Source organism: Acinonyx jubatus, chromosome B2 (genome assembly GCF_027475565.1).
Source record: "Acinonyx jubatus isolate Ajub_Pintada_27869175 chromosome B2, VMU_Ajub_asm_v1.0, whole genome shotgun sequence".
Classification (NCBI taxonomy): domain Eukaryota; kingdom Metazoa; phylum Chordata; class Mammalia; order Carnivora; family Felidae; genus Acinonyx; species Acinonyx jubatus.
This window is the reverse complement of record NC_069385.1, coordinates 14,551,392-14,579,000: the sequence shown is the minus strand read 5'-3', so window position 1 is coordinate 14,579,000 and position 27,609 is coordinate 14,551,392. Positions and strand designations below refer to the sequence as shown.

Genomic DNA, 27,609 nt, shown 5'->3' with positions numbered 1-27,609 from the left:
AAAGCAGGAAACATGATACACTTGTTTCCTTTTATGCAAACCCAAGTATATGAGGGGTTGTGTGAAAATTATTTTTCTCTTGCTGAACCACAAAGACATAGAATCAAAGTGCTTCTTTCGAACAAACTGGCTTTTCTTTCTTTTTTTTTTCTGTCTCTTCTATTTCTTGTGGATATTATGGCTAATAACACAACAAGTTTAGGGAGTCCATGGCCAGAAAACTTTTGGGGTAAGATACTTTCTTTAACTGTTTTTAATTTAAAATTAGGATGCAGAAAAGGTCCTGCATAATTTATTGAGTGAAAATCTCTGAGTTAGTTTGTTTACCATAAACTGGTTACTTAAGTTTTCATAAGTTTATTATAATAAATATATTCACATAATGTGTTTAAGGTGGGTTTTGGAGACACTCAAGAAGAATCTGGGCAACAAGTATAGATTTTGGCGTTACAAAATATAATTAGAAAATAATGAGAATAAAAATGTGAAAAAAGAAAAGATGGAAATAATTGCTGTTTAGAATACGATAATGTAGATTTTGTTGGAAAATTAAGTTTTATTTGTCTTAAGGTTATAAAGTATATGTTTTATTTAATAAAATCAAGACTTGCTGAAGAGGTTATTTTTTCATTATCAATGTCATACTCTTTATTTTCCAAAGGAAATCAAAACAACAAAATCTATACTTAAGGACTGTGATGTCATAGATAAAATAAGGAATCTTATTGTGAAATTAAAGGAAGAAAAAACTATAATAAAAAAAGTTCACTTGAAATAACATTACATATAACATTAAAAGGAAGCCTATCACAGAGGAAAAAAGAAACGATACAAAAGTACTTTTTGTCTGAGTTCAGACACAGCTACTAGTTAAATATCAGTAATGGAGTAGAGTTGAGGTCAAAATTACCAGCTGTTCAAGGCTAAAGAAGGAAAATGCTAAGGAACATGGACTAAGATGTAAATTGACGAGTATTCTTGGATTCAGGGATATTTTAAAAATAAGGGGGACTATTTCAGTTAAATTCAGAAGAAAAATTTAAAGGAATCAATGGAGTTTATGAAGAGATCAATAGCCTTATTTTTTGTCTAGAACGGATTTTTAATTCCCTCAGAGAACTATTTCATACTTTCTTTTGTGATTTGTGGGGATGCTTTGGGAGCTATCAGTGAAACGGAGCAGCAATATTGACTGTCCCTAACAACCTCACCTAGCACCTAGCTGTCCGCCATCACAAAAATGTGCATGAAGGGAAATAATTCTTTTTTACTATCAACCCTTTATGTTTGCTTCAGGCCCGGAAAGGAGGGATATTAGTGAACACCCTAACATAATCATTAAAAAATAAGAAGAAAGTAAATTATATTTGCATACTGCTAAGAATGGCTTTGGTAATAAGTAATTCTTGGAAAACCCAACAGCCAATAAGCCTTAAAACTGTGGGAGTCTTAATTATATATATTTGTTACAATACTGCTTGCTGTCTTCATTTATAAGAAAAGTGAATGCATTAAACACACACTGAAAAATAGCTAGAATTTGTTTACACCAAATTCATCATTACAAAATTAACTATACAAATTATTCAAAAGTAAAGTAGCTCTTACTACAAAAATTAATCTGTGAAAGCCAGATCTACTTTTTTTTCCAGACCATTTGAAGTTAAGTTTCAGGTTTACTTAAGTGAAAGGAATCACTAGCCACTGACTAAAACATGGGTAATAATCATAAAATAAACCTGAATTAATAAGACAATGCTTAATTGAAGTCTATTTACCAATCCTAAAAACACTGATTTTTTTGTGTGTTATTTGTGCTTGAGAAGGAATTCGAACTTACTGTTTCAAAGACAGTTCCTAAGGGTTTTTTTTTTTTGTCTTAGTAGGTGAATGCAATGGAAAATAGATGGAAATAATGAAAACCAGGAAGGGGAGTGTTACATTGATAAGCATTAACAAAACCAATGCAACCATGTTGAGCAGATATACTGTTTGATGATTTGGGGGAAATATATGAAAGATGACATTATTTCTTCTGGGGTAAAAAATACTAAGTGTAAAATGTAAAAATCTAAACATAAATATAGTAAACGTAGAAATTTCCTAAAATATAAATGTAGACCTTTTAAATTTTATTTCTTTTTATATCTAAATTGGTATCTATTTTGATCACTGACTCTGCAAAAATATTATTTTGAAAATCTTATCAAGTACATTACCATGCATTTTCTATTGTGTCCAATTTCGAATTTAGAGAATAAAGATGGAATTGCTGAGAAAAGGAAAACTTGCGCATTGAAATATAAATTTCTTGAACTTAACGCACTTAAGATGTATGGAAAGTTGTTTTCCAAATATCAGTTTTTGGGGGATTACTTTAATGAATGCTGAAAAATAAGATAATGATACCAGGTTGTTACTAATAATAATAGCTTGCATTTTCATAGTAATCACCCACTAGGACTTATTAATGTTGTACAAGCATTACAGTCATTAGTGCAAGAGGAAGCAAAAAAAGTGGTTTGAGGCCAACAACACAGCTGAAGGCCACCTGTATTTCTCTCTTTTGCTTTCTTTAATGCATTTTTCTTCTCTGGGAACATTCCCCACCAAAGCAGCAGGAACCAGAACCTGTAAAATTTGCGGCATCCTGCCTTCATGAAACAGTAGACACGTATCCTTAAACTTGGGATTCTCTCTCTCCCTCTCTCTCTGTCCCTCTCCCACTTGCTCTCTCTGTCTCTCTCTCAAAATAAATAAGTAAACATATACAATTTTTTTAAATGGCAAAAATGGTCCCAAAATCTTTCTTAGAGGAAAAAAAAAATGATGCTTTATCCGTTCCTGTAAGTCGGAGAAGATTCACAGAAGGAGATAATCCTAGGAAGGACATGTTAATCATCATTTTCCCCACATTAACTTATTAACTCACTCATTCATTCACCTATCAGTTTATTAGTTTACTTGGAAGCATTGACTGGCCACCCATTATGTATTAGTCAATGTGTTAGGTGTTAGTGATATAAGCAAGGCGTAGTTGGACAATTTCAGGGAAGTTCAGGAGAAATGTACCAGCATATATGCAGAAGCAAAAGCACACAAACCACATCTGTAGAGGTGAATGTCTTGAGGCAGATATTTTTAAAGTTTTGTGTACTTTCAGTGCAAAAATTTGACCTGATTTAACATAATAATGTTCAATCTTGTGACTTTAGATCTTCCTGTTTTCCTCTTTCTTAGGACCTTTCCCTAAGGTTGGAAAGGGCCTAAGGTGGGGGTATTATAGACTATTAGGGGTATTGGAAGGAGAGGGCCTTTGATTCTTGATCTCATGTTCTGGTCTCTGCTTATATCTACCAATAACTATTTCTCATCTGTTTTTAGGGCATTACCCTTTCCTCCCTTGCTTCCACTGCTGAGGGCTCTTACTGTAGAATCTGGCTCATGTGGTCTATGCAAATTTTGTTAATGGCATGGTTTCTCCTTTTTTTTTATGTCCCCTTTAGTCTACTACTGCCTTTTATTCAGGGACTTTTCCATCTGTCTCAGTGGTATAGAACAGTATTGAATGCTCTCCCATAATCCGAGGGTTGTGAAAGTCTCTTGAGGTTAAGCTGTTTATCAAGTGCCCTAAGCCCAGATGTACCAATGCCTACCATCCCCACTTCTACTCTGCCTGTCAGGCACCCAGGGTTTCTCAGAGGGAAAACCCCATTTGGACCGCATTTGGACCCCAGGAAGCTGAGAATGGATACCAGTTTCTCTGGGATTCCCTAAATCAATCTATAACTCATCATGAGCAGAGATGGAGTGGTGATCCCTTCTAGTCCCTTACTAGTCACATACTAGGTCAGGAGGGTGGGGGCTACATGGAAGGTTTAATGGCCTGGTAAGAAAAGGAAGAGAGATTGCTCTCTCTCCCACTCTCTGTGAGCATGCACTGAGAAAAGGTCAAGTGAGGTCACAGTGAGAAATACGTCACCTGCAAGCTATGAAGCTTTCACCAGACCCTGATCATGCTGACACCTTGATCTTGGACTTTCTAGCTCAAAGAACTAAGAGAAATAAAGGCTTGTTGTTTAAGCCATACAGGCTATAGTATTTTGTATGGCAACCCACATTGACAAGGACATGACTCGTAGACTATGGTTCATTTTTCCCAATACCGTTCTTAGAGTAAAAAGATATGTTTTTGAGCCCTTTAGACTCTTAGCATTTTGAAATTCCAGCAAACAAACAGAACACTCTTATCTCTCTCAAAATATCTAGTGATTGCAGTAAAGCAACTGTTTTTCAAGGTTTTTACCTATTTCGTTTTCATCCATTCTACATATTTGATAATCCAGTTAGAAATTCCAAGGATCAACTTTTTCTTTTTCTATGCATGCTTGCTAACCGTACGAATCCTCTCCAAAGTAATTGAAGAGATGAAGGGTTGTGAACTGATTTATTGGGTAGTCAAGTGTCAAGGGGAGAAACCTTGGTTAATAGCTGAAAATTCTATTTCCTGTAGAAAAATGTCTACATTTAATACATTAAATTAAATGTTACAGGTCTACTCTCTGTAGATAGGAGCAGGATGTTCTCAGAGAAACTGGAGACAGAGAGAGTTTATTGAACACAAACCCCAATGATGTCCTCTATATTCCCTCCTCCTAAAAAGCAAGCCAATGTTATTGTATTTCAAATGCGTCTTTAATTTGTATTTGTAAAACAAATTAAACACGTGTCCATCATTGGACATGTGTGCATCATTGCACATTAATGGCCTACCAATTATTTCCCTTATCTCAGTTACCCAGAAAGCTTGAAAAACAAGTGTTTACAAATTGTTGTCTTTAAAGCAGCTGCATCTGAATTATATAAATAAATTTGAAAATGCATCTCTCACTGGGCTTTATGATCAGAGATTATGATTCAGTAAGCATGAGGCTAGAAGGCTGCACCGTTTACTAGGTCCCTGACCTTAGAACTCCTGTATCTACATTCAAGAGAGAAATTTGCCTATAATAGTCTTTTCTTGCGATAGTCTTGTCGGGCTTTGGTACTAGTGTTAGGCTGGTCTCATAAAACAAGTTAGGAAGCATTTTCTTCTACGAGTTATGGAAGTTTGTGTTTTCTAAAACTTTTCCCACTTAAATTAAATTTCCATATATATTGCCTTAAAGTTGTTTGGGATACTCTCATATGTTTTTCCAACATTTTATTATAAAAACGTTCAAATATAGAGAAACATCACAGGATACTTACAGTGAATACCCATACACATACCCCTTAGGTTCTATCATTTACGTTTTTTCTAAATTATTTTTTTAATGTTTTTTTCATTTTTTGAGAGAGAGAGAGAGAGAGAGACAGAGAGCGAGCATGAGTGGGGGAGGGGCAGAGAGAGGGAGACAGAATCTGAAGCAGGCTCCAGGCTCTGAGCTGTCAGCACAGAGGCCGACACGGGGCTCGAACTCACAAAGGGTGACATCATGACCTGGCTGAAGTCAGATGCTCAACCAACGAAGCCACCCTAGTGCCCTTATCATTTAGGTTCTTACAATAGTTATTTTATTTACCTACCTACTCACTTGCATTTCTTTCTTTTCTTTTCTTTTTAATGTTTATTATTTTTGAGAGACAGAGAGAGACAGAGGGTGAGCAGGGGAGGGGCAGAGAGAGAGGGAGACATAGAATCTGAAGTAGTCTCCAGGCTCTGAGCTGCCAGCACAGAGCCCGATGCGGGGCTCAAACGCACAGACTGTGAGATCATGACCTGAGCTGAAGTCGACCCCTTACCCAGCTGAGCCACCCAGGTGCCCCTATTCACTTACATTTCAAAGTAGACTGAAGATGTCAGTATACTTCTTCCTAATTACTTCAGCATGTATATCATTATCAGAATTCAATATTTTTTCTGTTTTTTTCCTTTTAAAGTCAAATTTACCTACAATGGAATGTGTAAAATAAATAATAATGAAGTGCACAGATTGTAACTGAACATTTGCTGAATTTTTACAAACATGTACACACCTGAATCACTCTGTCTTCAATCATAGATATTAAATATTATCACAAACCTAAAAAGTTCCCTAATTCCACATCCCAGTCAGTTCCTGTCTGCAACATCCCCAGAAGAAACCATTATTTTGATTTTTTTTTCCAGAACAGATTAGCTTTGCCTGTTCTAGAACTTCTGATAAATGAAATAATAAAGGATTTACTCTTTTGGCTATAAGAATAGAGCTGTAACAGATATTCTTGTAAGAGTCTTTTGTTGATACATGTTTTCATTATTCTTGGTAACTTCCTAGAAATGGAAGAGCTGGTCATAGCTTTAGTGTAGGTTTGATTTTATAGAAAATTGTCAGGCCTTTTTCCAAAGTGGTTATGCAATTTACTTTTTGCAAAAATATATGAGGGTTCCAGTTGCTTCAGATCTTTTCCAATAGCTCTTTTTTTATTTTCAACGCTTTATATTGTAGCCTTTCTGGTCAGTATTTAGTTTTATCTTATTGTGGTTTTAGTTTGTATCTTCCTGATGCCTGATGATGGTGAGCAGAGGTTGGGAAAGTATGGCTTACTGGCTAAATATGATGCATGAATTGTTTTTATAAATAAAGTTTTATTGGGACAATTGTGTGTTTATGATGTTTTGTGCTACAATAATAGAGTTGAGTAGTTTCAATAACGTATGACCTGAAAAGCCCAAAATATTTGCTCCCTGGGCCTTTAAAGACAAAAATTTGCTGATTGTGACATTGAACATCTTCTCTTGTGCTTATGGGAATTTGAATATATATTTTGAAGAAGCATCTGTTCATTTCTTTGGCGCATTTTTATTCTTTCTCCTTCTCCTTCTCTTTCCCCTTCCCCTTCCCCTTCTTCTGTCTTTTTATTATTGATTATAAAAGTCCTTTATATATTCTGGTGTCAGTCAGTTGTCAGATATATATTTGCAAAGTTTTTTTTTTTTTAAGTTTATTTACTTATTTTAGAGAGAGAGGGAGGTGGGGCAGAGAAAGAGGGAGAGAGAGAAAATCCAAAGCAGACAGAGCCCTATGTGGGGCTTGAAAGATGAAGCTGAAATCAAGAATCCAAAGCTTGGGGCACCTGGGTGGCTCAGTCGGTTAAGTGTCCGACTTAGGCTCGGGTCATGATCTCACAGCTCATGATCTCACAGCTCGTGAGTTCACGCCCGGCGTCAGGCTCTGCGCTGACAGCTCAGAGCCTGGAGCCTGCTTCTGATTCTGTGTCTCCTTCTCTTTCTGCCCCTCCCCTACTCATGCCCTGTCTCTCTCTGCCTCTCAAAATACAGAAATGTAAAAAAAAAAAAAAAAAAAAAAAGAATCCGAAGCTTAACCAACACACCATCCAGGCAATGTTTATTACCTGTAATGTGGCTTGTAAATGTTTACTATCTGTCTGTGGCTTGCTTATTTATTTTCTAAAGTGTCTTTTGCTGAGCAGATTTAAAAACTTTTAAGTCCGGGGCGCCTGGGTGGCGCAGTCGGTTAAGCGTCCGACTTCAGCCAGGTCATGATCTCGCGGTCCGTGAGTTCGAGCCCCGCGTCAGGCTCTGGGCTGATGGCTCGGAGCCTGGAGCCTGTTTCCGATTCTGTGTCTCCCTCTCTCTCTGCCCCTCCCCCGTTCATGCTCTGTCTCTCTGTCGCAAAAAAATAAGTAAACGTTGAAAAAAATAAGTAAATAAATAAAAACTTTTAAGTCTAATTTGTATATCTAGGTATCACCTATCTACTGTGTTTATGCTTATTTTAAAGAAATTAAAAGAAAATAGTCTTTTATATTTATACTGATACTATTTCTGATGTTCTTTATTTCTTCCTGAAGCTCTAAGTCTTTTAGCTGATATCATTCCCCCTCAATCTAAGGGTTTCCTTTAGCAAAGCTTTTATTTTTTTTATTTTTATTTTTTTCATTTGAGATTCTTTTTTTTTTCAATATATGATGTTTATTGTCAAATTAGTTTCCATACAACCCCCAGTGCTCATCCCAACAGGTGCCCTACTCAATGCCCATCACCCACTTTCCCCTCTCCCCCACCCCCCATCAACCCTCAGTTTGTTCTCAGTTTTTAAGAGTCTCTTATGCTTTGGCTCTCTTCCACTCTAACCTCTTTTTTTTTTCCCCTTCCCCTCCCCCATGGTCTTCTGTTAAGTTTCTCAGGATCCACATAAGAGTGAAACCATATGGTATCTGTCTTTCTCTGTATGACTTATTTCACTTAGCATAACACTCTCCAGTTCCATCCATGTTAGCAAAGCTTTTAATGTAGTTCTGCTAGTCATGAGTTTTTCTCTAAACCTGGAAGATTATTTATTTCTCCATTATTCTTAACAGATAATTTTCAGGATATAGAAAATCTAGTTTGATTGATTTTTTTGTTGCTTTGAAATATGATGGTATCCTATTGGGGATTAGTAGTTGTTCAAATAATTGTTTTTCTGAATGTAATTATGTCATTTTAATTTTTAATTTGGCTGCTGCCAGTTTATCTTTGATCTCCAGCTGTTTGATTATGATGTGCCTGTGTACAGTTCTTTACATATTTCCGGCTTGATATTTCAAGACTCTTGAATCTGTAAACTCATTTCTTTCATTAAGTTTGAAAGTTTTCAGTCTTATTTCTTCAATTAGTTTTTAGCTCCATTATATTAAATATTTGTAAATTGTTCCATAATTCCCTGAGGCTCTGTTCCTCCCCACCAATTATTCTTTTTTCTCTTTTTCAAAATGGGTAATTTCTATTAACCTATTTCTTTTTTTTTTTATAATTTTTTTTACATTTATTTATTTTTGAGAGACAGAGAGAGACAGTGTGAACAGGGGAGGGGCAGAGAGAGAGGGAGACACAGAATCTGAAGCAGGCTCCAGGCTCCGAGCTGTCAGCACAGAGCCCATGCAGGGCTCGAACCCATGAACCGTGAGATCATGACCTGAGCCGAAGTCGACCACTTAACCAACTGAGCCACCCAGGTGCCCCGTCTATTAACCTATTTCTAAGTTTATTGAATCTTTTCATTGTCATCTTAAGTGTAATGTTAGACTCATTGAGTGACTTTTTTTTTTTTTTTAGTTTTGATGTTCTTTTTAGTTCCATTTGGTTCTTTCTTAGAATTTGTATTTTCTGTTGATATTTCTCACTTTTCACTCTTTTTTTTAAAAAAAGGTTTTTTTAATGTTTATTTTTGAGAGAGAGAGAGAAAGGCAGAGTGGGTAGGGGAGGGGCAGAGATAGAGGGAGACACAGAATCCGAAGCAGGCTCCAGGCTCTGAGTTGCCAGCACAGAGCCCCATGGGGGGCTCAAACTCATGGGCAGTGAGATCATGACCTGAGCCGAAATTAGCAGCTTAACTGTCTGGGCCACTCACGCACTCCTCCGACTTTTCATTCTTTATGAACACTGTCCTTTACATCATTGAACATAAATATACAAGTTGCTTTAAAATTTTTGTGTGCTAATTCCAACATCTGGGCATTTTAGGCTATGTCGTTTGTTTATTATTATTTATTTTTATTTTTTAATTTACATCCAAGTTAGTTAGCATATAGTGCAATAATGATTTCAGGAGTAGAATCCAGTAATTCATCCCCTACGTATAACATCCAGTGCTCATCCCAACAAGTGTCTTCCTTAATACCCCTTTTCCCATTTAGCCATCCCTTCACCCCCAACCCCTCCAGCAGCCCTCAGTTCATTGTCTATATTTAAGTCTCTTATGTTTTGTCTCCCTCCCTGTTTTTATATTATTTTTCTTCCCTTCCTTTATGTTCATCTGTATTGTACCTTAAAGTCCTCACATGAGTGAAGTCATATGATATTTGTCTTTTTCTTTTTTTTTATATTGTATTTATTTATTTATTTTTAATATGAAATTTATTGTCAAATTGGTTTCCATACAACACCCAGTGCTCATCCCAACAGGTGCCCTCCTCAATACCCATCACCCACCCTCCCCTCCCTCCCACCCCCCATCAACCCTCAGTTTGTTCTCAGTTTTTAAGAGTCTCTTATGGTTTGGCTCCCTCCCTCTCTCACTTTTTTTTTTCCCCTTCCCCTCCCCCATGGTCTTCTGTTAAGTTTCTCAGGATCCACATAAGAGTGAAACCATATGGTATCTGTCTTTCTCTGTATGACTTATTTCACTTAGCATAACACTCTCCAGTTCCATCCATGTTGCTACAAAAGGCTATATTTCATTCTTTCTCATTGCCACGTAGTATTCCATTGTGTATATAAACCACAATTTCTTTATCCATTCATCAGTTGTTGGACATTTAGGCTCTTTCCATAATTTGGCTATTGTTGAAAGTGCTGCTATAAACATTGGGGTACAAGTGCCCCTAGGCATCAGCACTTCTGTATCACTTGGGTAAGTTCCTAGCAGTGCTATTGCTGGGTCATAGGGTAGGTCTATTTTTAATTTTCTGAGGAACCTCCACACTGTTTTCCAGAGTGGCTGCACCAGTTTGCATTCCCAACAGTGCAAGAGGGTTCCCATTTCTCCACATCCTCTCCAGCATCTATAGTCTCCTGATTTGTTCATTTTAGCCACTCTGACTTTTTCTAATTTCGCTTAGCATAATACCCTCTAGTTCCATCCATGTAGTTGCAAATGGCAAAATTTCATTCTTTTTGATTGCCTAGTAATACTCCATTGTGTATATATACCACATCTTTATCCATTCATCCATCGATGGACATTTGGGCTCTTTCCATACTTTGGCTATTGTTGATAGTGCTGCTATAAACATGGGGGTGCATTTGTCCCTTCGAAACAGCACATCTGAATCCCATGGATAAATGCCTAGTAGTGCAATTGCTGGATCATAGGGTAGCTCTATTTTTAGTTTTTGAGGAACCTCCATACTGTTTTCCAGAGTGGCTGCACCAGCTTGCATTCCCACCAACAATGCAAAAGAGATCCTCTTTCTCCGCATCCTCACCAACATCTGTCGTTGCCTGAGTTGTTAATGTTAGCCATTCTAACAGGTGTGAGGTGGTATCTCATGGTGGTTTTGATTTGTATTTCCCTGATGATGAGTGATGTTGAGCATTTTTTCATGTGTCGATTGGCCATCTGGGTGTCTTCTTTGGAGAAGTGTCTATTCATGTCTTTTGCCCCTTTCTTCACTGGATTATTTGTTTTTTGGGTGTTGAGTTTGAGAAGTTCTTTATAGATTTTGGATACTAACCCTTTATCTAATATGTCATTTGCAAACATTTTCTCCCATTCCATCAGCTGTCTTTTAGTTTTGTTGATTGTTTCCTTTGCTGTGCAGAAGTTTTTATTTTGATGAGGTCCCAATAATTCAATTTTGCTTTTGTTTCCCTTGTTTCCTGAGACATGTTGAGTAAGAAGTTGCTGCAGTCAAGTTCAAAGAGGTTTTTGCCTACTTTCTCCTCAAGGATTTTGATGGTTTCCAGTCTTATGTTTAGGTCTTTCATCCATTTTGAGTTTCTTTTTGTGTCTGGTGTAAGAAAGTGGTCCAGGCTCATTTTTCTGCACGTTGCTGTCCAGTTTTCCCAGCACCACTTGCTGAAGAGACTGTCTTTATTCCATTGGATATTCTTTCCTGTTTGTCAAAGATTAGTTGGCCATACGTTTGTGGGTCCATTTCTGGGTGCTGTATTCCGTTCCATTGATCTGAGTGTCTGTTCTTGTGCCAGCACCATACTGTCTTGATGATTACAGCTTTGTAATATAGTTTGAAGTTCAGGATTGTGATGCCTCCAGGCTATGCCTTTGTTGACTACCTTTTCTCCTGAGAATGGGTCACATTTTCCTGTTTCTTCATATGGTACGTAATTTTATATTGTATCTTTAACATTTAGAATGGGCTTTTGGATTCGTCTATATTACCCTGAAGACTACTTTTTTTCTCATTTGTTTTCATGGGAAAATAACATAGTAGGAACTCAAACCACAAAAACCTATAAAGCCTGTCCTTTAACAAGCAGTTCAGGTCTCAGTTTGGTTCAGTTAATTTCTTTATTTTCTCTAGTTATTCTAAATGAAACATGCAGTGTAGTTCTGGAGTTGGGCACAGTTACAGGATATGTTTATCCATAAAATTTTGAGACCCTTCTCTCTGGTATTCTCTTTTCTAAAATTTCTCTCTCATACTCAAACAGCTCTGGTTGCCACAACCTGTGTCCTCTATTTCTCCAGATTGGAAATACTGCAGATTTTCAGTTGGTGTTTTACCTGCCCACATAATTCAGACTGGAAACTGTCCTCGGGCTAGAAGTTTTTCAAGCTAGGAAATTCACCTACTGCCTGCTATTTGAGGCTTCCTTCTTTTTAATTTTTTTTAATGTTTCTTTATTTTTGGGAGAGAGAGAGAGAAAGAGAGAGAGAGAGGGTGGGGGGAGGAGCAGAGGGAAAGGGAGACACAGAATCCCAAGCAGTCCAGTCTCTGAGCTGTCAGCACAGAGCTTGATGCAGGGCTAAAACCTACAAACTGTGAGATCATGACCTGAGCTTAAGTCGGATGCTTAACCAAATGAACCTGGCTATATAATCTGTTCTAACGCCATCTTGTTAATTTGTGATATTAGTAATTCTCTCTCTCTCTTTTTCTTTTTCCTTCCCTTCTTCCCATTTGGTCATTCTTATCAGCAGTTAATCAATTTTTTATTAGATTTTTTTTCATGGAAACCACATTAGGCTTTGATAATTCTCCTTCTTTGTTTCTTTTCTTTTTTCTATGTCTTTACATTCTGCTTTCTCTTATTTATTTCTCTTACTTATTTATTTCTCTTATTATTTGCTGTATTATTCCATTTTACTTGTGTTTGATTTAGTTGTTTTTTTTGCTAGCTTTTTGATATGGAAGATTATATAATTGATTTTTCAGCCTTTCTTCTTTTTATTTTTTTAATTTTTTAAGTTTTTAAATTTATTTTGAGAGAGACAAAGACAGCACCAGTGGGGAATGGGCAGAGAGAAAAAGAGAGAGAATCCCAAGCAGGCTTTGCACAGTCACTGCAAAGCCCCACATGGAGCTCAAAGTCACAAAACCATGATTTCATGACCTGAGCAGCAATCGAATCAAATACTTAACCGACTGAGCCATATAGGCACCCCAGCCTTTCTACTTTTTAAATTTATGCCTCCAAAGGTACACATTTTCTTCTAAGCACAGCTTTAAGTGCATATCATGTGTTTTGATATTTCATATTTTTAATATAACTATTAAAATATTTTCTAATTTTCATCAGATATTTTTATTCAATTATTTTTATAAGTCCCATTATTTCTTGAAATGGTTCAACTTGTTGTGTATTTTCTTTAACATATGAATTCATGGTTATTTTAATAATTGTGTTTGATAACTGTAATATCTTGATAATTTATGGTTATTTTTCTATGATATAGTCATTCTCTTGGTTTTTGTTCATTTGGTCTTGTCTCTTGGAATGCTTTGTAATTTGTTATTTATGCTTAGTAATGGCTGAAGCATTGTAGAAACAATTTTAGACTCTAAGTAAGTTTATCTTTTTCTAGAAAGGATTAATTTTTCTTCTGGAATTAGTTGGGGTTAGATCTATTTTATTTTATTTTATTTTATTATTAAGATGAAATTTTAAATAGGGTAATCAGGGTAAGTCTATAAAGAAGGTGACATATGAATGAAAACCTGAAGTTAGCCATGGAGATACCTGGGGAAAGAATTTCAGAAATAGGTTACAACCAGCGCAAGGTTCTGAGTCAGGAGCATATCCAGTATGTTGAAGGAACAGCAAAGAGGGTAGTGTGGATGGAGCTAAGACAGAGGAAGGGTAAAAATGAGCAAAGATAATTGGGAACAGGTGAACTTGGAACTTTAAGAACATTTTTAGGAGTTTTCTTTTGCTCTGGGAGAAGTGGAGGGTTTAGAACAGAATAGTGTGATTTGACTTCTATTTTCAAAAGTTCACTTTGGCTACTGCATTGGAATAGAGGGTTGTTAGGGAATAGTGGGAATGATAGGGTCAGAGGTGGTGGTCATGTTGGACTAGGGAGGCAACAGAGTAGATAGAAGTTGAATTCTGCATATATTGTGGGAAAAAAAACATATAGGATTTTCTGGAAGATAAGCTACACATAGAAAATACCAACACTTTGTTTATTTTATTATGATTAATCAAGTTTTCTGTGCCCTATTATTCTCTCAAAATATTTTTGTCAAATTCTTCTTATTGCATGAACCATCCTCCTGTATACTCTAAGGTACCAAGAACAGAAGAGCTTTATTTGGCATTAGCTGGGCTTCTGATTCTTAAAATTGCAAAAGGTATTGTGAATTGATCAATGTTCCATTCTGTTGACACTGATAAAATCACTTTTCAGATTTGGAACAATTCAACTCAAAGCCACTAGATGGTGACCTCTACTAAATTTTAATACTAATGGACAGACTTTGAAGCATTGATGTACTGAAAACCAGATTCAATATTAGAATCTTAGAATTGAAAGATACTATGCTGGCCATTATTTATAGGTCAGCAAGTACCAAATGACTTGAGTAAGTCATACAACCATTAGTAGAAATAGTTATTATTCACTGAAGACTTATATACCAGCCCCTTGCTAGTTATATAGATATACATTACAAAATTAGGATAAGGATATCTAATTTATATTTTTACCTTACTGAGGTTAGAATGTGTACCTTTTACCTTCAAAGGGAGATCTTAAGATTATTGATAAATAAGAAGGTAAATTGTCCTTCAAAAAGGAGTATCTGTGCCAATATGTGTGTATTTTGGGGGTATATTGTTTTAATAGTACATTAAAAAAAAAAGGCTTCCAGAATTTGTTATAAAAAATCTGCCAGAATGGAATTACATATATGAAAATTTAAAGCTACATGGCCAAGAGATGCTGTTTTCATCATATGTTTTCTGTATTCCAGTTTGGTTCAGAAAAATCATTAACTACAGTTGAATTAAAAAAAAAATCCCTATGGAAGACCATTCTGGAACAGGCTATACTAAAATTATGGCTTGAACAGATAAAGGGGATTAAGAGTACATTGATCTTGATGAGGACTGAGAAATGTTTGGAATTGTTGAATCATTATTTTGTACACCTGAAACTAATAGAACATTGTATGTTAATTAAACTTGAATAAAAAATTTAAAAATATGACTTGACATTTCTTTCTTACTGCTTTTCTGGATTTTTACACTGTTTATGCAGTTTGGATGTAAGGGAGCTTAAGAAGATAGATAAGGGGAGCCTGGGTGGCTCAGTCAGTTGTGTCCGACTTCAGCTCAGGTCATGACCTTCTGGTTTGTGAGTTTGAGCCCCACATGGGCTCTGTGCTGACAGCTCAGAGCCTGAAGCCTGTTTCGGATTCTCCATCTCCCTCTCTCTCTGCCCCTCCCTTGCTTGTTCTTACTCTCTTTCTCTCAAAAATAAACACTAAAAAATTAAAAAAAAAAAAGAAGATAGATAAGCTTTTTACCATATAGTTCAGCAAGTCTTAGACATTCTTACGTCATTATTATAGTTCATAGTTATTAAAAAATTCTGCAAGTATGGTAGCAGCATAGGAATTAGTACGATTGGGGCCCCTGGGTGGCTCAGTCGGTTAAGCTTTTGGCTCAGGTCATGATCTCGTGGTTTGTGAGTTCGAGCCCCGGGTGGGGCTCTGTGCTGATAGCTCGGAGCCTGGAGCCTGCTTTGGATTCTGTGTCTCCCTCTCTCTCTCTCTGCCCCTCCCCTGCTTATGCTCTGTCTCTCTCTGTCTCTCAATAATAAATACACGTTAAAAAAAATACTAAGAATTAGTACAGTAATTTCTAATATGAATATTTGACTGACTTCATGGGTTAGGAAGCCATTTTCATGGTATGTGCACTCAAATGAACAACAAAAATTAAGCAAATCCATATAAAAGCAGCATGATTTTTTTCTGTCATTTTTATAACTTCTGCTCCATCTTATCTTAATTTATATTCATTCAAAATGTAACTGGTTTATTACTAATGTATATATATTATTCTCATGATTCTCATGTACATTTAAAATTTATCATTTAAACTTTTCAGATATCTCTATAACCCTATACAGTCTTCTATTTATAATAGTAATAAGATATTTTGAGTTATTATTACCTATACTGCCTGCCATTTCCCTAAATTTCAGGCATAGATGGTACATCTACAGTGTTAAATATGATATTTAATATTATAATGTCATAAATATTATAATATAGAAATATTATAAAGCCATAAAGAAGAATCATTTAAAACAGATTTATTGTCAAATTGCACTCCTAGAAATATTGTTCTAGTTTTAGTGCCACAAAAAATGCTTTTATTCACAAACTGAAATTTTTCATGTAAGAAAATTTTGATGAATGAATATATTCTATAACACTGGTCTGCTAGAGTTTGGACATTACCCTTGTTTTCTTATATCAGAATAGTATATTTTGGAAATTAGTCATCTGGCACATAAATATATTTCTTACTCTGCATATTTTGGTTGCCTTTGCTAATTTTCTCCATCAATTTCAGAGACAAGACATTATTTTCCCTTGATTGTACATTTGAAAAGTATCTAACTTTTTTCTTGAAATTAAACCTTATGCTATTTTTTCTCTTTTTTAAATGTTTTTAGTTATTTTTGAGAGAGAGAGACAGAGATAGAGACAGAGGGAGACACAGAATCTGAAGCAGGCTCCAGACTCAGAGCTGTCATCACAGAGCCCGATGCGGGGCTCAAACTCATGAACCGTGAGATCATGACCTGAGCCGAAGTCTGATGCTTACCCAGCTGAGCCACTTAGGCGCCCCAAACCTTATGCTGTTTTTCAATAAAGATAAACCACTGAGAACATTTTATTTGTCAGAAGAGACAGCAATAGAGAGGCTCAAAGGATACAAACACTGAGACCATCTATAGGAACTCCTATAACCCTTAAAGGCCTTTATTGGGTAACTGAATCTATTTTCTCTTTAAAGATTCTAGTTTTATCCCCATTTAGTTGAAGTGAAGTGAATATATCTCTTTAATATCATCTATTATATCTGCTTATAGCCTGAGATATTTAGAATCCTCGATCAGACCATAGTGGTAACATTGGTTTACAGAAAAACAGGGGCATATACTCTGCAAACTTGAATATTTGTCTTCTCATTTTATTCCATTTATGAGTGAAAGCAATAGTCCCTGACCAATGCTAGCTGTCAGTATTCAAAAACCAAGGCGTTTTTAAGAGTTAGTTTTAGCTGAAACCCCTTATCTATAATTCTATATCTGAAGTTAATATTTCTTTTTTTAATTAAAAAAATTTTTTTAATGTTTTACTTAGTTTTGAGAGAGAGAGAGAGAGAGAGAGAGAGAGAGAGAGAGACAGAGAGACAGAATACAAGCAGGGGAGGGGCAGAGAGAGAGGGAGACATAGAATCTCAGGCAGGCTCCAGGCTCTGAGCTGTCAGCACAGAGCCCGATGTGGGGCTTGAACTTGTGAACCACAAGATCATGACCTGAGCCGAAATTGGACCCTTAACCAACTGAGCCACCCAGGTGCCCCTGAAGTTGTTAATATTTCAAATTCTCCAGTAGAGGCTGTTGATTCAGGAGAATGTTATCTATAGAATGCATAATATTGCCTTAACACAATTTCCCCAAGTATTTCTGTTTGTAACAGGCTACCAAATCTGGTATTAAATTGGTACATTTTTTATGCATTTTAAGTTCTTCACTTACGTTTTAGATTAATATTTTCTTACAACACACCTAAGAAATAAAGTATTCCCCTTATGGGTTTGCTTGAGAATTAAGCGGTATGATACATGCAAAACAGTGCCTGAGACCTATAAATTAAGTTAATTAAATAGAAACATACTATAGTGTTTAACAAAATCATGAAATAAAAATAAGATTGCGTGTTTTATAAATTATATTCCTCCAAATATCGAAATTACCTAAAGTATTTTTAAAAATTTTTTTTAATGTTTATTTATTTTTGAGACAGAGAGAGACAAAGCATGAGCAGGGGAGGGTCAGAGAGAGAGGGAGACACAGAATCTGAAGCAGGCTCCAGGCTCTGAGCGGTCAGCACAGAGCCCGACGCGCAGGTCGAACTCACAGACGATGAGATCATGACCTGAGCTGAAGTTGGATGCTTAACCGACTGAGCCACCCAGGCTCCCCAAGTTTTTTTTAATGTTGATTTATTTTGACACAGAGAGAGAGAGAGATAGAGAGAGAGAGAGAGTATGAGCAGGGGAGGGGCAGAGAGAGGGGGGAGAAGAGAGAGAATCTTAAGTAAGTTCCATGCTCAGTGCAGAGCCTGATGCTGGCCTCGATCTCACAACCATGGAATCAAGACCTGAGTCAAAATCAAGAGTCAGATGATCAACCAACTGAGCCACCCAGGTGCCCCAAAATTACCTAAAGGTTTAATGAAAACTCTCTGGGGTGGAATAATAGAACTTCAAGGAGCTAATAGTTTGCCTACTAGATCTCTACCTAATGCTTTATTTTCCTATTCAAAAGTACAACGTCTAGATGAACCTTGGTATATCTTTCATTCATTGTTCTAAATAGGAAGATAGCATTTCTAAGTAATTTTGTCCAGATTCTTTGGTTAATGTGTTTCTCATCGTAATTAACTCATGGATTCTCCAGGGTATAAACTATTCTATAAAGAAACTCTTCTAGGGATGACTGATCACTTAATAACATTTAATAATGAATTATTCAAATTATATGTAATACATCTCACAAAAAAAAAGATTGACAAAAATTCACTGAAATAGGTAAAGTTAGGTTTGTTTTGTTTTTTTTTAAGCCAAAGTACCAAAGTTAGTAAACTGCCTGGACTCAGAGACCTACTTATTTGAGAAGAAGGCAAAAGACTTAGTTCTATCGAGTATTTGAGTAGCTCATGATTTTTCTTTATTTTCTAGAGCAATTTTTCAGTGAGGGGTGCCTGAGTCACTCAGTCAGTTGAGTGTCAGACTCTTTGATTTCTGCTCAAGTCATGATCCCGGGGTTGTGAGACTGAGCCCCGTGTCAGGCTCTGCACAGTGTAGAAATTCTCTCTCTCCCTCTGCCCTTCTCCCCGACTCGTGCTTGCTCTCTCTCTCTAAAATTAAACAAACAAACAAAAAAGCCAAAAAAAAAAAAAAACCCCAAACCCAACAACAACAGCAAAAAACACATTTTCAGTGAGGTACAGAATTTATGCAGCCAAAACTTAAAGGAGATTTAGTGTTAACGATTATGAAACAATAAAAATTTGAGCAAATCTGTTGTCTCGTAAACTTACATAAAATAGTAAAGGCATGTAAATCTCACGAAGTAAGAAGATACTGAAATTTTTCTAAAACATTATGATTTAATCCAATTATTAAATCACTGCTAGAAAATAACATCATAATCGAGATCTTAGGAGCAAGAACCTCTAAACCTCAGTTTATAGCCCCACTCCCCCCATGTCTTATTTCTAGTGTCTTAGATGGTGTAATCCTTTGGAATAATTTTTAGGTTCTTTTGACTGTGGGTCTCTTGTGACTAAGTGTTTTCTTTCCTATTCTTATGGTTACTTCCCACATTAAGTCATTATTATTATCGGGTATCTGGATCATGGCAGGAATGTTCAGACCTGTTTCAACTATCTTCCCTTCTCTGGGCCTTGGTCTGTCTCATTTATCATGGTTAGCTCTGTATTCTATCCTTCCTATTAGGTCACTTTGTTCAAGGCTCTCTCTGCCCACAGTAGAGAGATTGAACTTTTTAGAGATGCCCTCATAATCCTCCATCATCTGACCTCAATCTGCTCTGGGCAAAGTGGCCAACGGCTCCCTTATTGCAGACTTAGAGGACATTTTCTTATCTTCATTGAAGTCTTATAGGATGTAAACTCCACCAGGGCTAACATTTTGTTTTCTTCACTCTTGCCTATAAATTTAGCCCTGCTTGGCATCCAGTGGGTGTTTTATATGTTAAATAAATGAATAGATAAATGTTTCTGGGGCAAGTAGCTGGTAATCACTTCCACCTAAAATTGTTACTTAGAATCAGTGCTAGTATATTTTTTGTCTGATCAGACCTCCCAAATTAGTCCTTCTTTGTTTCTTTGTTTACTTCTGCCACCTGTTAAGTTGTGATTTTCCTGGAAATCTATTCTCAACTCACTTCTAAACACACTCTTGCTTTTAGTGTAAGTGCTTTCCATGATGGCTACAAGTCTCTTGTACTATAAAGATTCCTAATTCTGCTCCTTTTTAAGCTCCATATTTATTTAACTCTGATTCCAAATGAGTGTCTCAGGGGCACTCAAGTTCAGCATCTTCCACAATCTTCATTTCTTCTTGGTTTGGATGAATGATGCTAATATCTACCCTTGCCTGCCCATGCCAGAATCCCGGGAGTCATTGTAGATTCCTCCTTTCCTCAGTGTAGTAACGTATGGTGTTTTTACTGGTTGACTTTTAGAGGACAGAGGTGGGGAGGAATTATGTGTCCTTTGTTTTTTATTTTATTTCATTTTTTGTCTTGAAGGACTCTAAAATTTTCCCCTCACTCTTCCCTCTTTTCTTTTTCATTGTGTGGTTTCCAAAAAGCACCTCTTTTTCTCTGTCATTTCTCTTTTTAACACCTTTATTGAGATAATTCACATACCATAGGACTCACCCATTAAAGGGTACAATAAATGGTTTTGTTATAGTCACAGACTTGTGTGACCATTGCCACCATCTAATATGAGAACACTCTGGCCTTCAAAAAGAAACCCATGGCCATTAGTATTCCCTCCCGTTCCCTCCCGCCCCACCCACCAGCCCTAGGCAATCACTTATCTGCTTGTTCTCCCCATAGTTTCCCTACCCCTCTTCTGGACACTTCCTGTAAATGGAATCTTACAAGATGAGATCTTTTGACTGCACACTTTACCTTCTTCTTCCTAAGGGAAGGATTACTTTCCAAGGCTGCCTTTTCACATTCTTTTTTTTCTTTTTTTTTTTTTAACATTTATTATTGAGAGACAGAGAGACACTGAGCATGAGTAGGGAAGGGGCAGAGAGAGGGGGAGACACAGAATGCGAAGCAGGCTCCAGGCTCTGTGCTGTCAGCACAGAGCCTAATGCGGGGCTCGAACTCACAAACTGCGAGATCATGACCTGAGCTGAAGTCGGACCCTCAACTGACAGAGCTACCCAGGCACCCCTGCCTTTTCACATTCTTGCATGCACTTGTAAATCCCTTTACTATAGCCGGGTGTGCTTATGGAACAGAATATCTTTTCATTATTTTTACACTTTTTCTGGAACCGTCCTTTCTCTCCATGAAGACTTGAGATAGAAGCATGGGAGAGAAGGTATTGATATCTGTTTTATCAGTTTACTTTCTTGGTAATTGAAGTTTGGATGTTCTTCATCTTCTAATTATGCTGAAGGCATGGGTTTTGTATAGTTTTATTTGTGCATCTTGTTCTCTATTGGTTTTTTGGACGAAATTCTGGGACATTCTGATTTACACAGCTATCATTGCCTTGGCAACCCAGAATTCCTATAACTTCTTTTTTAGGTTCCCAATATTTGGGGGCACTGATAGTTACAAGTGAATTTTGAATTTTACTATATAACCAATGAGTCTGATTTTAGTTTCTGACTGTATTTATTATTTATTTGCTGTTTCCAGATAAAGCCTAATTTTCTAAAATCTCTGTCGCAAGAGATTGAATTTTAAGGCTATGAGTCAATATTATTTTTATGAGACATTTTGGGAGAACAATACTTGGTCTAGCAGAGCTGTTCTAAATCGTCTTATAATTTAGAGTCCTCTTGCTATTACAAAGAATTTATTGTTTAGATTTGATTTAAGCGACTGTTTTGGAGGATTTTGATCTAAGCATTTGTGAAGGTAATTGTGAAAGTAGAACAAAACATACATAGTCTTGCCACAGGAGATAAATGTGAACATAAGGTAGAAGGACACTAATTGCTTCTATATCTTAAGATTAAGGAACAATGAGTAGTCTTATGTATTTATCAGCATTGGTTTGTTCTGCTATTTCTGCATTATATATTTTCTATATATTATCATAGATTGCAACAATAACCTGAAAAGAAACTTGATAACCATAAAATCTAACTTCTTCATTTAAAACATAATAAAATGAGGGGTGCCTGGGTGGCTCAGTCGGTTAAGCGTCTGACTTCGGCTCAGGTCATGATCTCACGGTTCACGAGTTCGAGCCCCACACTGGGCTCTGTGCTGACAGCTTGGAGCCTAGAGCTTGCTTCAGATTCTGTGTCTCCCTCTCGCTCTGGCCCTTTCCCGCTCACGCTCTGTCTCTCAAAAATAAATAAATAAATGTCAAAAAATAAAAAATAAATAAAACATAATAAAATGAGTCCAAACAAATTTCCTAAAAATCATACAATATGTTAAAGATAAAGCTGAGTTGGGAATCTTGAATCAGTTAGCTTTTGCTGTATAACAATCTACCCCAAAACATAGTGTGGTAGGGTCCCCTCCCTAAAGAGAAAAAAGAGAGAGAGAGAGAGAGAGAGAGGGAGAGAGAGAGAAAAGGAGAAACCCAGAACAAACAACCCACAAAACTTCAAGATAACCTGGCTATGCACCTATGTGACAACATCCCTCATGACCTCGTAAACTGAGACCACTTAATCAGACTACATGTTTGTGTGTGTTACCATATATGGGAGACAAAGAAATAGAAAATGCACTAAAAAAAACTATGCCACGTGACATTCAGTGCTCAGTTCTTTCGGGTACGAACCCAAATGAGCGGTGCCCACAGGAATAAAGTTGCTTTCTGGAAATTAAAAGGCCTTGGTGTCACGACTCTCTGTGCGAGAATCCTGCTACAACAGCAGCTTAAAAATATCATCTATTCAGCTCACAGTTCTGTGGGTTAGTAGTTTGGACGGGGATCAGTCAGCTAGATTTTCTGCTGGTCTTCTCTCATGTGTCATACTCAGTTGTTAGGCTAACACCTGAATGATCTAGGAAGACCCCATTCATGTGTTTGGAGGTAGCCGTGTCTTGGCCGGAGCAATGGGGTAACTGGCCCAATGTGTCTCTCATCATCCGGTAGGCAAACCTGGGTTTGTTGGGCGCTGGCAATTACAGGGCTTCTGACAACAGCTGGGGTGGAAGCTGAAAGGCCTCTTGGAGTTTAGGCTGCATTTTGCACAACTTGATCTCCATCACATCCCATTGGTAAAAGCAGGCTGTGAAGCCAGCCCAGCTTCAAGGGCAGGGAAGTAGATTCTACCTCTCAAAGGGAGGAACTTCAAAGCATTTGCAGCCTCTCTGTTTGTTTGTTTTGTTTTTTCACTATCTCAAAACCTCATTGAGCTAATTTCCAGTCCCTGGCCCTCTCAGTACAGAATCCCTAGATAAGCAATGAGATAAGATACCTCTTTACTTCACGGTAACTAATTTTTGTTCATGAAACAGTAACTGATGTTTGTTGATGAAACCAAAAAGTGATACTTGAAATGGATCTTGAAGAACAGGTTTTTCAGACAGAAATTTAAAAGTTGTGTCCAGATATAAGGAAAAATACGTGGAAAAGCACAGAGCTTGAGAGAAAAAGACAGGCTCTGGGATAGTGAGAAAATCAGCATGACTTGTGGGTTAGATCATGGGAAAATGTGGTGGGGTCTTCCAAGGCTGGTGATAAGACTAGAGAAGTCTTCTGATGTGCAGAATGTCTTTACATTCAAAGTAGGGGCTCTGCTCCCCAGTTTTCTTCAAAAAGGGGTTTTTAGTTCACAAGAAAAAGCATTAAGACAGAATTTCCATTTGGGGAAAACCAACTCCCCTACCCCCTGAACAGGAAATCTGAACAAATACAAGTTCTCTGAATGGAAGGATACTGGTGTATAACAGAGATTCTATGGATCCAGGGGACAAAACTGTCATTATCACGGTGAGGGCATGACAGCAGCATGGACTGGAAATGATGGTCCAAGAAAGAGCACAGTAGTCTGCATGGGTCATGTCATCAATGAGTCAGAGATACAGGTTACAATCCAGGAGTTCAGGAAATAGAACATAAATCAGTCAGCCCACCAGATGGCTCTAGCTTAGCACTTCCTGTTACAAAATGACCACAGGAAGTGAGACGTCATGAAGCCTGCAGGTGGGAGACATCGCTGGGGTTGATGAAAGCAGAGGCAGGAAAAGGCAAAGTCAATTTGACTACAAAATCCTTTATCAATTTCTGGAACATTATTACTGCTGCAGCGCAAGAGGAAATAATCTTAGGACTATATTTGCAACCTTACAAACATTTATGAACTGAAGAATCACCTTTAAAAAAACAAAAAGCCTATTCTCATTTATTACAGGTGATAAAATAGCATCAGCAAGGTGTAATGCTACAGTTAAAAATGTTGCTTTAGATCCTTTTGCTTTAAAAAATAGAAGCATATCAGCTGATATTCATATATGGACCTAGCGCAGTCTTTCATTTCCCTAATTCAAAATCGCTTTCAATTAATCATGTACTCCATAGTTACTGTTGGTGCTCTGTCCTGTGGTTTTAGTTGAACACCCATTTGCAAATGAAATTACCTATTTGATTTTGTTTGTTTGTTTCAGAGGATGTTATCACGTCCTTCTCAGTGTCCATTACAATTGTGCTCGTAATTGGAGGGTTTATTTGGGCTCTGTGTGTCTGTTTGTCTCGAAGAAGAGCCAGTGCCCCCATCTCGCAGTGGAGTTCAAGCCGGCGGTCTAGGTCTTACAACCATGGCCTCAACAGAACTGGATTTTACCGCCATAGTGGCTGCGAACGGCGAAGCAACCTCAGCCTGGCCAGCCTCACTTTCCAGCGACAAGCTTCCCTGGAGCAGGCAAATTCCTTTCCAAGAAAATCAAGCTTCAGGGCTTCAACCTTCCATCCCTTCCTGCAAAGTCCACCACTTCCGGTGGAAACTGACAGTCAGCTGGTGACTCTCCCTTCCTCCAGCTCGGTTCACACCATCAGCACTTCGCACAGTCTGAGCCGCCCGGATTTCCACTGGTCCAACAACAGTCTTCGAGTGGGCTTTTCCACACCGCCCCCACCTGCCTATGACTCAATTATAAAAGCGTTCCCAGATTCCTGAGGAGGGTGCTTTTGTTTTTAATTTGTTTCTTCCCTTTCTTGGCTTTTCCCGAAAGAAAATTACAGACAGGCTAAACGGAATTTTGAGGGCATGGCCCAAACAGCTGATGAGTTTCCAAGTTGAATTATGTTCATGCACTATATATAATTCAATGCAGAAAATGTAAAACACATTTTCTTTGAATACACCTTTTTCTTTTGTCTCACAGAATAGTAATGTTTTCCAAAAAGGTATATATTTATGTTTGTTTTTTTTTAACTCAACCTGAAGGTTATTAAAGACAGTGGTTCTTATCTGAGACTCAGCTGTGATACAGTATATAAATATTTTAGACTAAAATTAAAACTTTAGATATTTGTGGTTTACAATCCTCATTCACTGTCCAATGTGACTATAAAGGCGGAAAAATCACTATGTCACTTTAAAATAAATCTATCCTAAAGAATTTTAATTTTACCTTCCTCGGAATGACATGAATCATTTTATAGTCTTGGATTTTCAATGGATTATATGAGCACAAAAGTGACAGAACAGAGATTTTAAAGTTCCTTGATGGCACTCATTTATGACAAGTGTGGGAAGCAAGCAAAGGAAGAGAAACTCTGTGGGCGTTATAGGACACTTCAATTTTGACACTTATTTTCCCCCCACCCCAGCCTCTTTTGGTGCCTTCCCCAAGAATAGTTATCTACATCATTGAGGCAAAATCCTTGGGTTTACTAAGATCATCTAACTCTCCTTCACTGTTATAGTTATGTTGTTAGACAAGCAATACCAGCAAACCCAATTCTTTGACCTAAAAAACAAACTTTAATAACACCAAGCTTACATTTTTCCTTGGATATATTTTATTTCTTAGATATAAAGTTAGCCATTGGGGAAAGCACTTTATCTAGGGACCATCTCTTGTAACTTCACAGACAAATGGGGGTTGGTAGGGAGGAAGTCTATCATTGCGACAACCATGAAGATTGCTCCTTCCTGGATCGACTCATCAGATATCATCCCTTGTTTGCTTTTCTACGAATTTCAACCTCACATTCTATGAAGAGTCTTTGTACAATGATTAAACCATGCCATATGGTCTTTGGTGCAGACACTTATTTAAGGAGTCCACTTCCACAGAGGGCCACCCTCTTAAAACAAGGTACATTCCCAAATATGGGCACCAGAGAGCTTCAGTGACCAGATGCTTACGGCTGTCCCTCTTCATGTAAGGACACAAGTTCACTGGAGTATTATTCAAAAGGCCTATAGTTCATTTCTGATATAGTGACTATTTAGCTTATGTTGCTGTTTGTTTGTTTCTCTGAACGCTGGGATTTTTCATGAAGAAAATGTACTATTATTTTAGCTTCTGCAGTGCAGTGCTCACAGCTAATAGTGTCTGAGTATGTTTCAAGAACATAATAATTTTTACATAGTAAGAGATTCTGTACGGCATTCTGTTTTTTATTTTTATTTAGCATTTATTTTCCATTGTTCCTCAAGGACAATTATTCTTAATGATGTCTATAGATTGATGCTGTCTAATGTAATATGCCAACAAGAAAGAAGGAAAGAAAGAAAGAAAGAAAGAAAGAAAGAAAGAAAGAGAAAGGCAAGGAAAGGAGGGAGGCAAAAAAGCAGTTAAGAAGAAAGGAAGAGAGGAGGAAGAAAGGTATTAAGAAAAAATTCTCACAGGATAACCAATTTGTTATAAGTTGGTTTTTAACAAATCTGGCAATTGTCATGTAGCCAGTTAAGATTTCAGGAGAGCATTAACTTAGTAACAAAGCTATCGTTTACTTCCAGGTCATCCTTAATGTTTCATATGAGAAGTAAACAAAGTGTATGGCTTTTATCTAGAATTTATACTGGGATAAAAATCGCTTTATAGCTTTCAAATTAGGAAAATGGGAGCAGAAATCCCGCGGTGAATTTAACCATCTGGCAGAATTGTTGCCTTCCTTTTCCTCAATTATGAAACAATCAAAATGAGTATCTTATAAATATTGTGCAATTTATGAAATGTGAAATTTAAGCAAAAACTAGAGGCTTTTTAAGTTGTATCTGTTTAATTTGAAATGTTTAGTTGATTATGCAATAAAATTAAACCAATGTCAATTTCGGTTCACAGTTTGTTTATTGAGTGACCTGTGACTATCTCACATTTACTTTGGTATTTTAATTCAGTCTAGGCCATTCTTTATCTATTCTTGAGAAACAAACTTTATTTTATATAGAAATGGGTAACAAAAAAAGGTTACATCATAAAAAATGGAACAAGGTGTTTTAATTAATAATGCAGATGTAAAATGAGTACTTTTTAAAAAAAATTAATTAAAAATTTTTTTTAAATGTTTTATTTATTTTTGAGACAGAGAGAGACAGAGCATGCGCAGGGGAGGGCAGAGAGAGAGGGAGACACAGATTCCGAAGCAGGGTCCAGGCTCTGAGCTGTCAGCACAGAGCCCGACATAGGGCTCAAACTCACAAACCACGAGATCATGACCTGAGCCAAAGTCAGT

At 37.0% G+C, this 27,609-nt stretch overlaps 1 protein-coding gene across 1 annotated transcript; it reads left to right on the top strand.

Annotated features, from left to right (window-relative positions):
- The first annotated feature begins 33 nt into the window (after nt 1-33).
- MYCT1 (MYC target 1) lies at nt 34-26,694 on the top strand. The gene is made up of 2 exons (XM_027056601.2): nt 34-229; nt 24,591-26,694. Exons 1-2 carry the CDS (start codon nt 34-36, stop codon nt 25,097-25,099), a joined length of 705 nt encoding a protein of 234 aa, XP_026912402.1. The 3' UTR covers nt 25,100-26,694.
- Nucleotides 26,695-27,609: the final 915 nt, after the last annotated feature.

Coding starts and splice junctions, on each gene's coding strand:
- MYCT1 (XM_027056601.2), top strand. CDS start 34: ATGCAAACCCAAGTATATGAGGGGTTGTGTGAAAATTATTTTTCTCTT. Junction 230..24,590: donor ATGGCCAGAAAACTTTTGGG/GTAAGATACTTT, acceptor TGTTTGTTTCAG/AGGATGTTATCACGTCCTTC.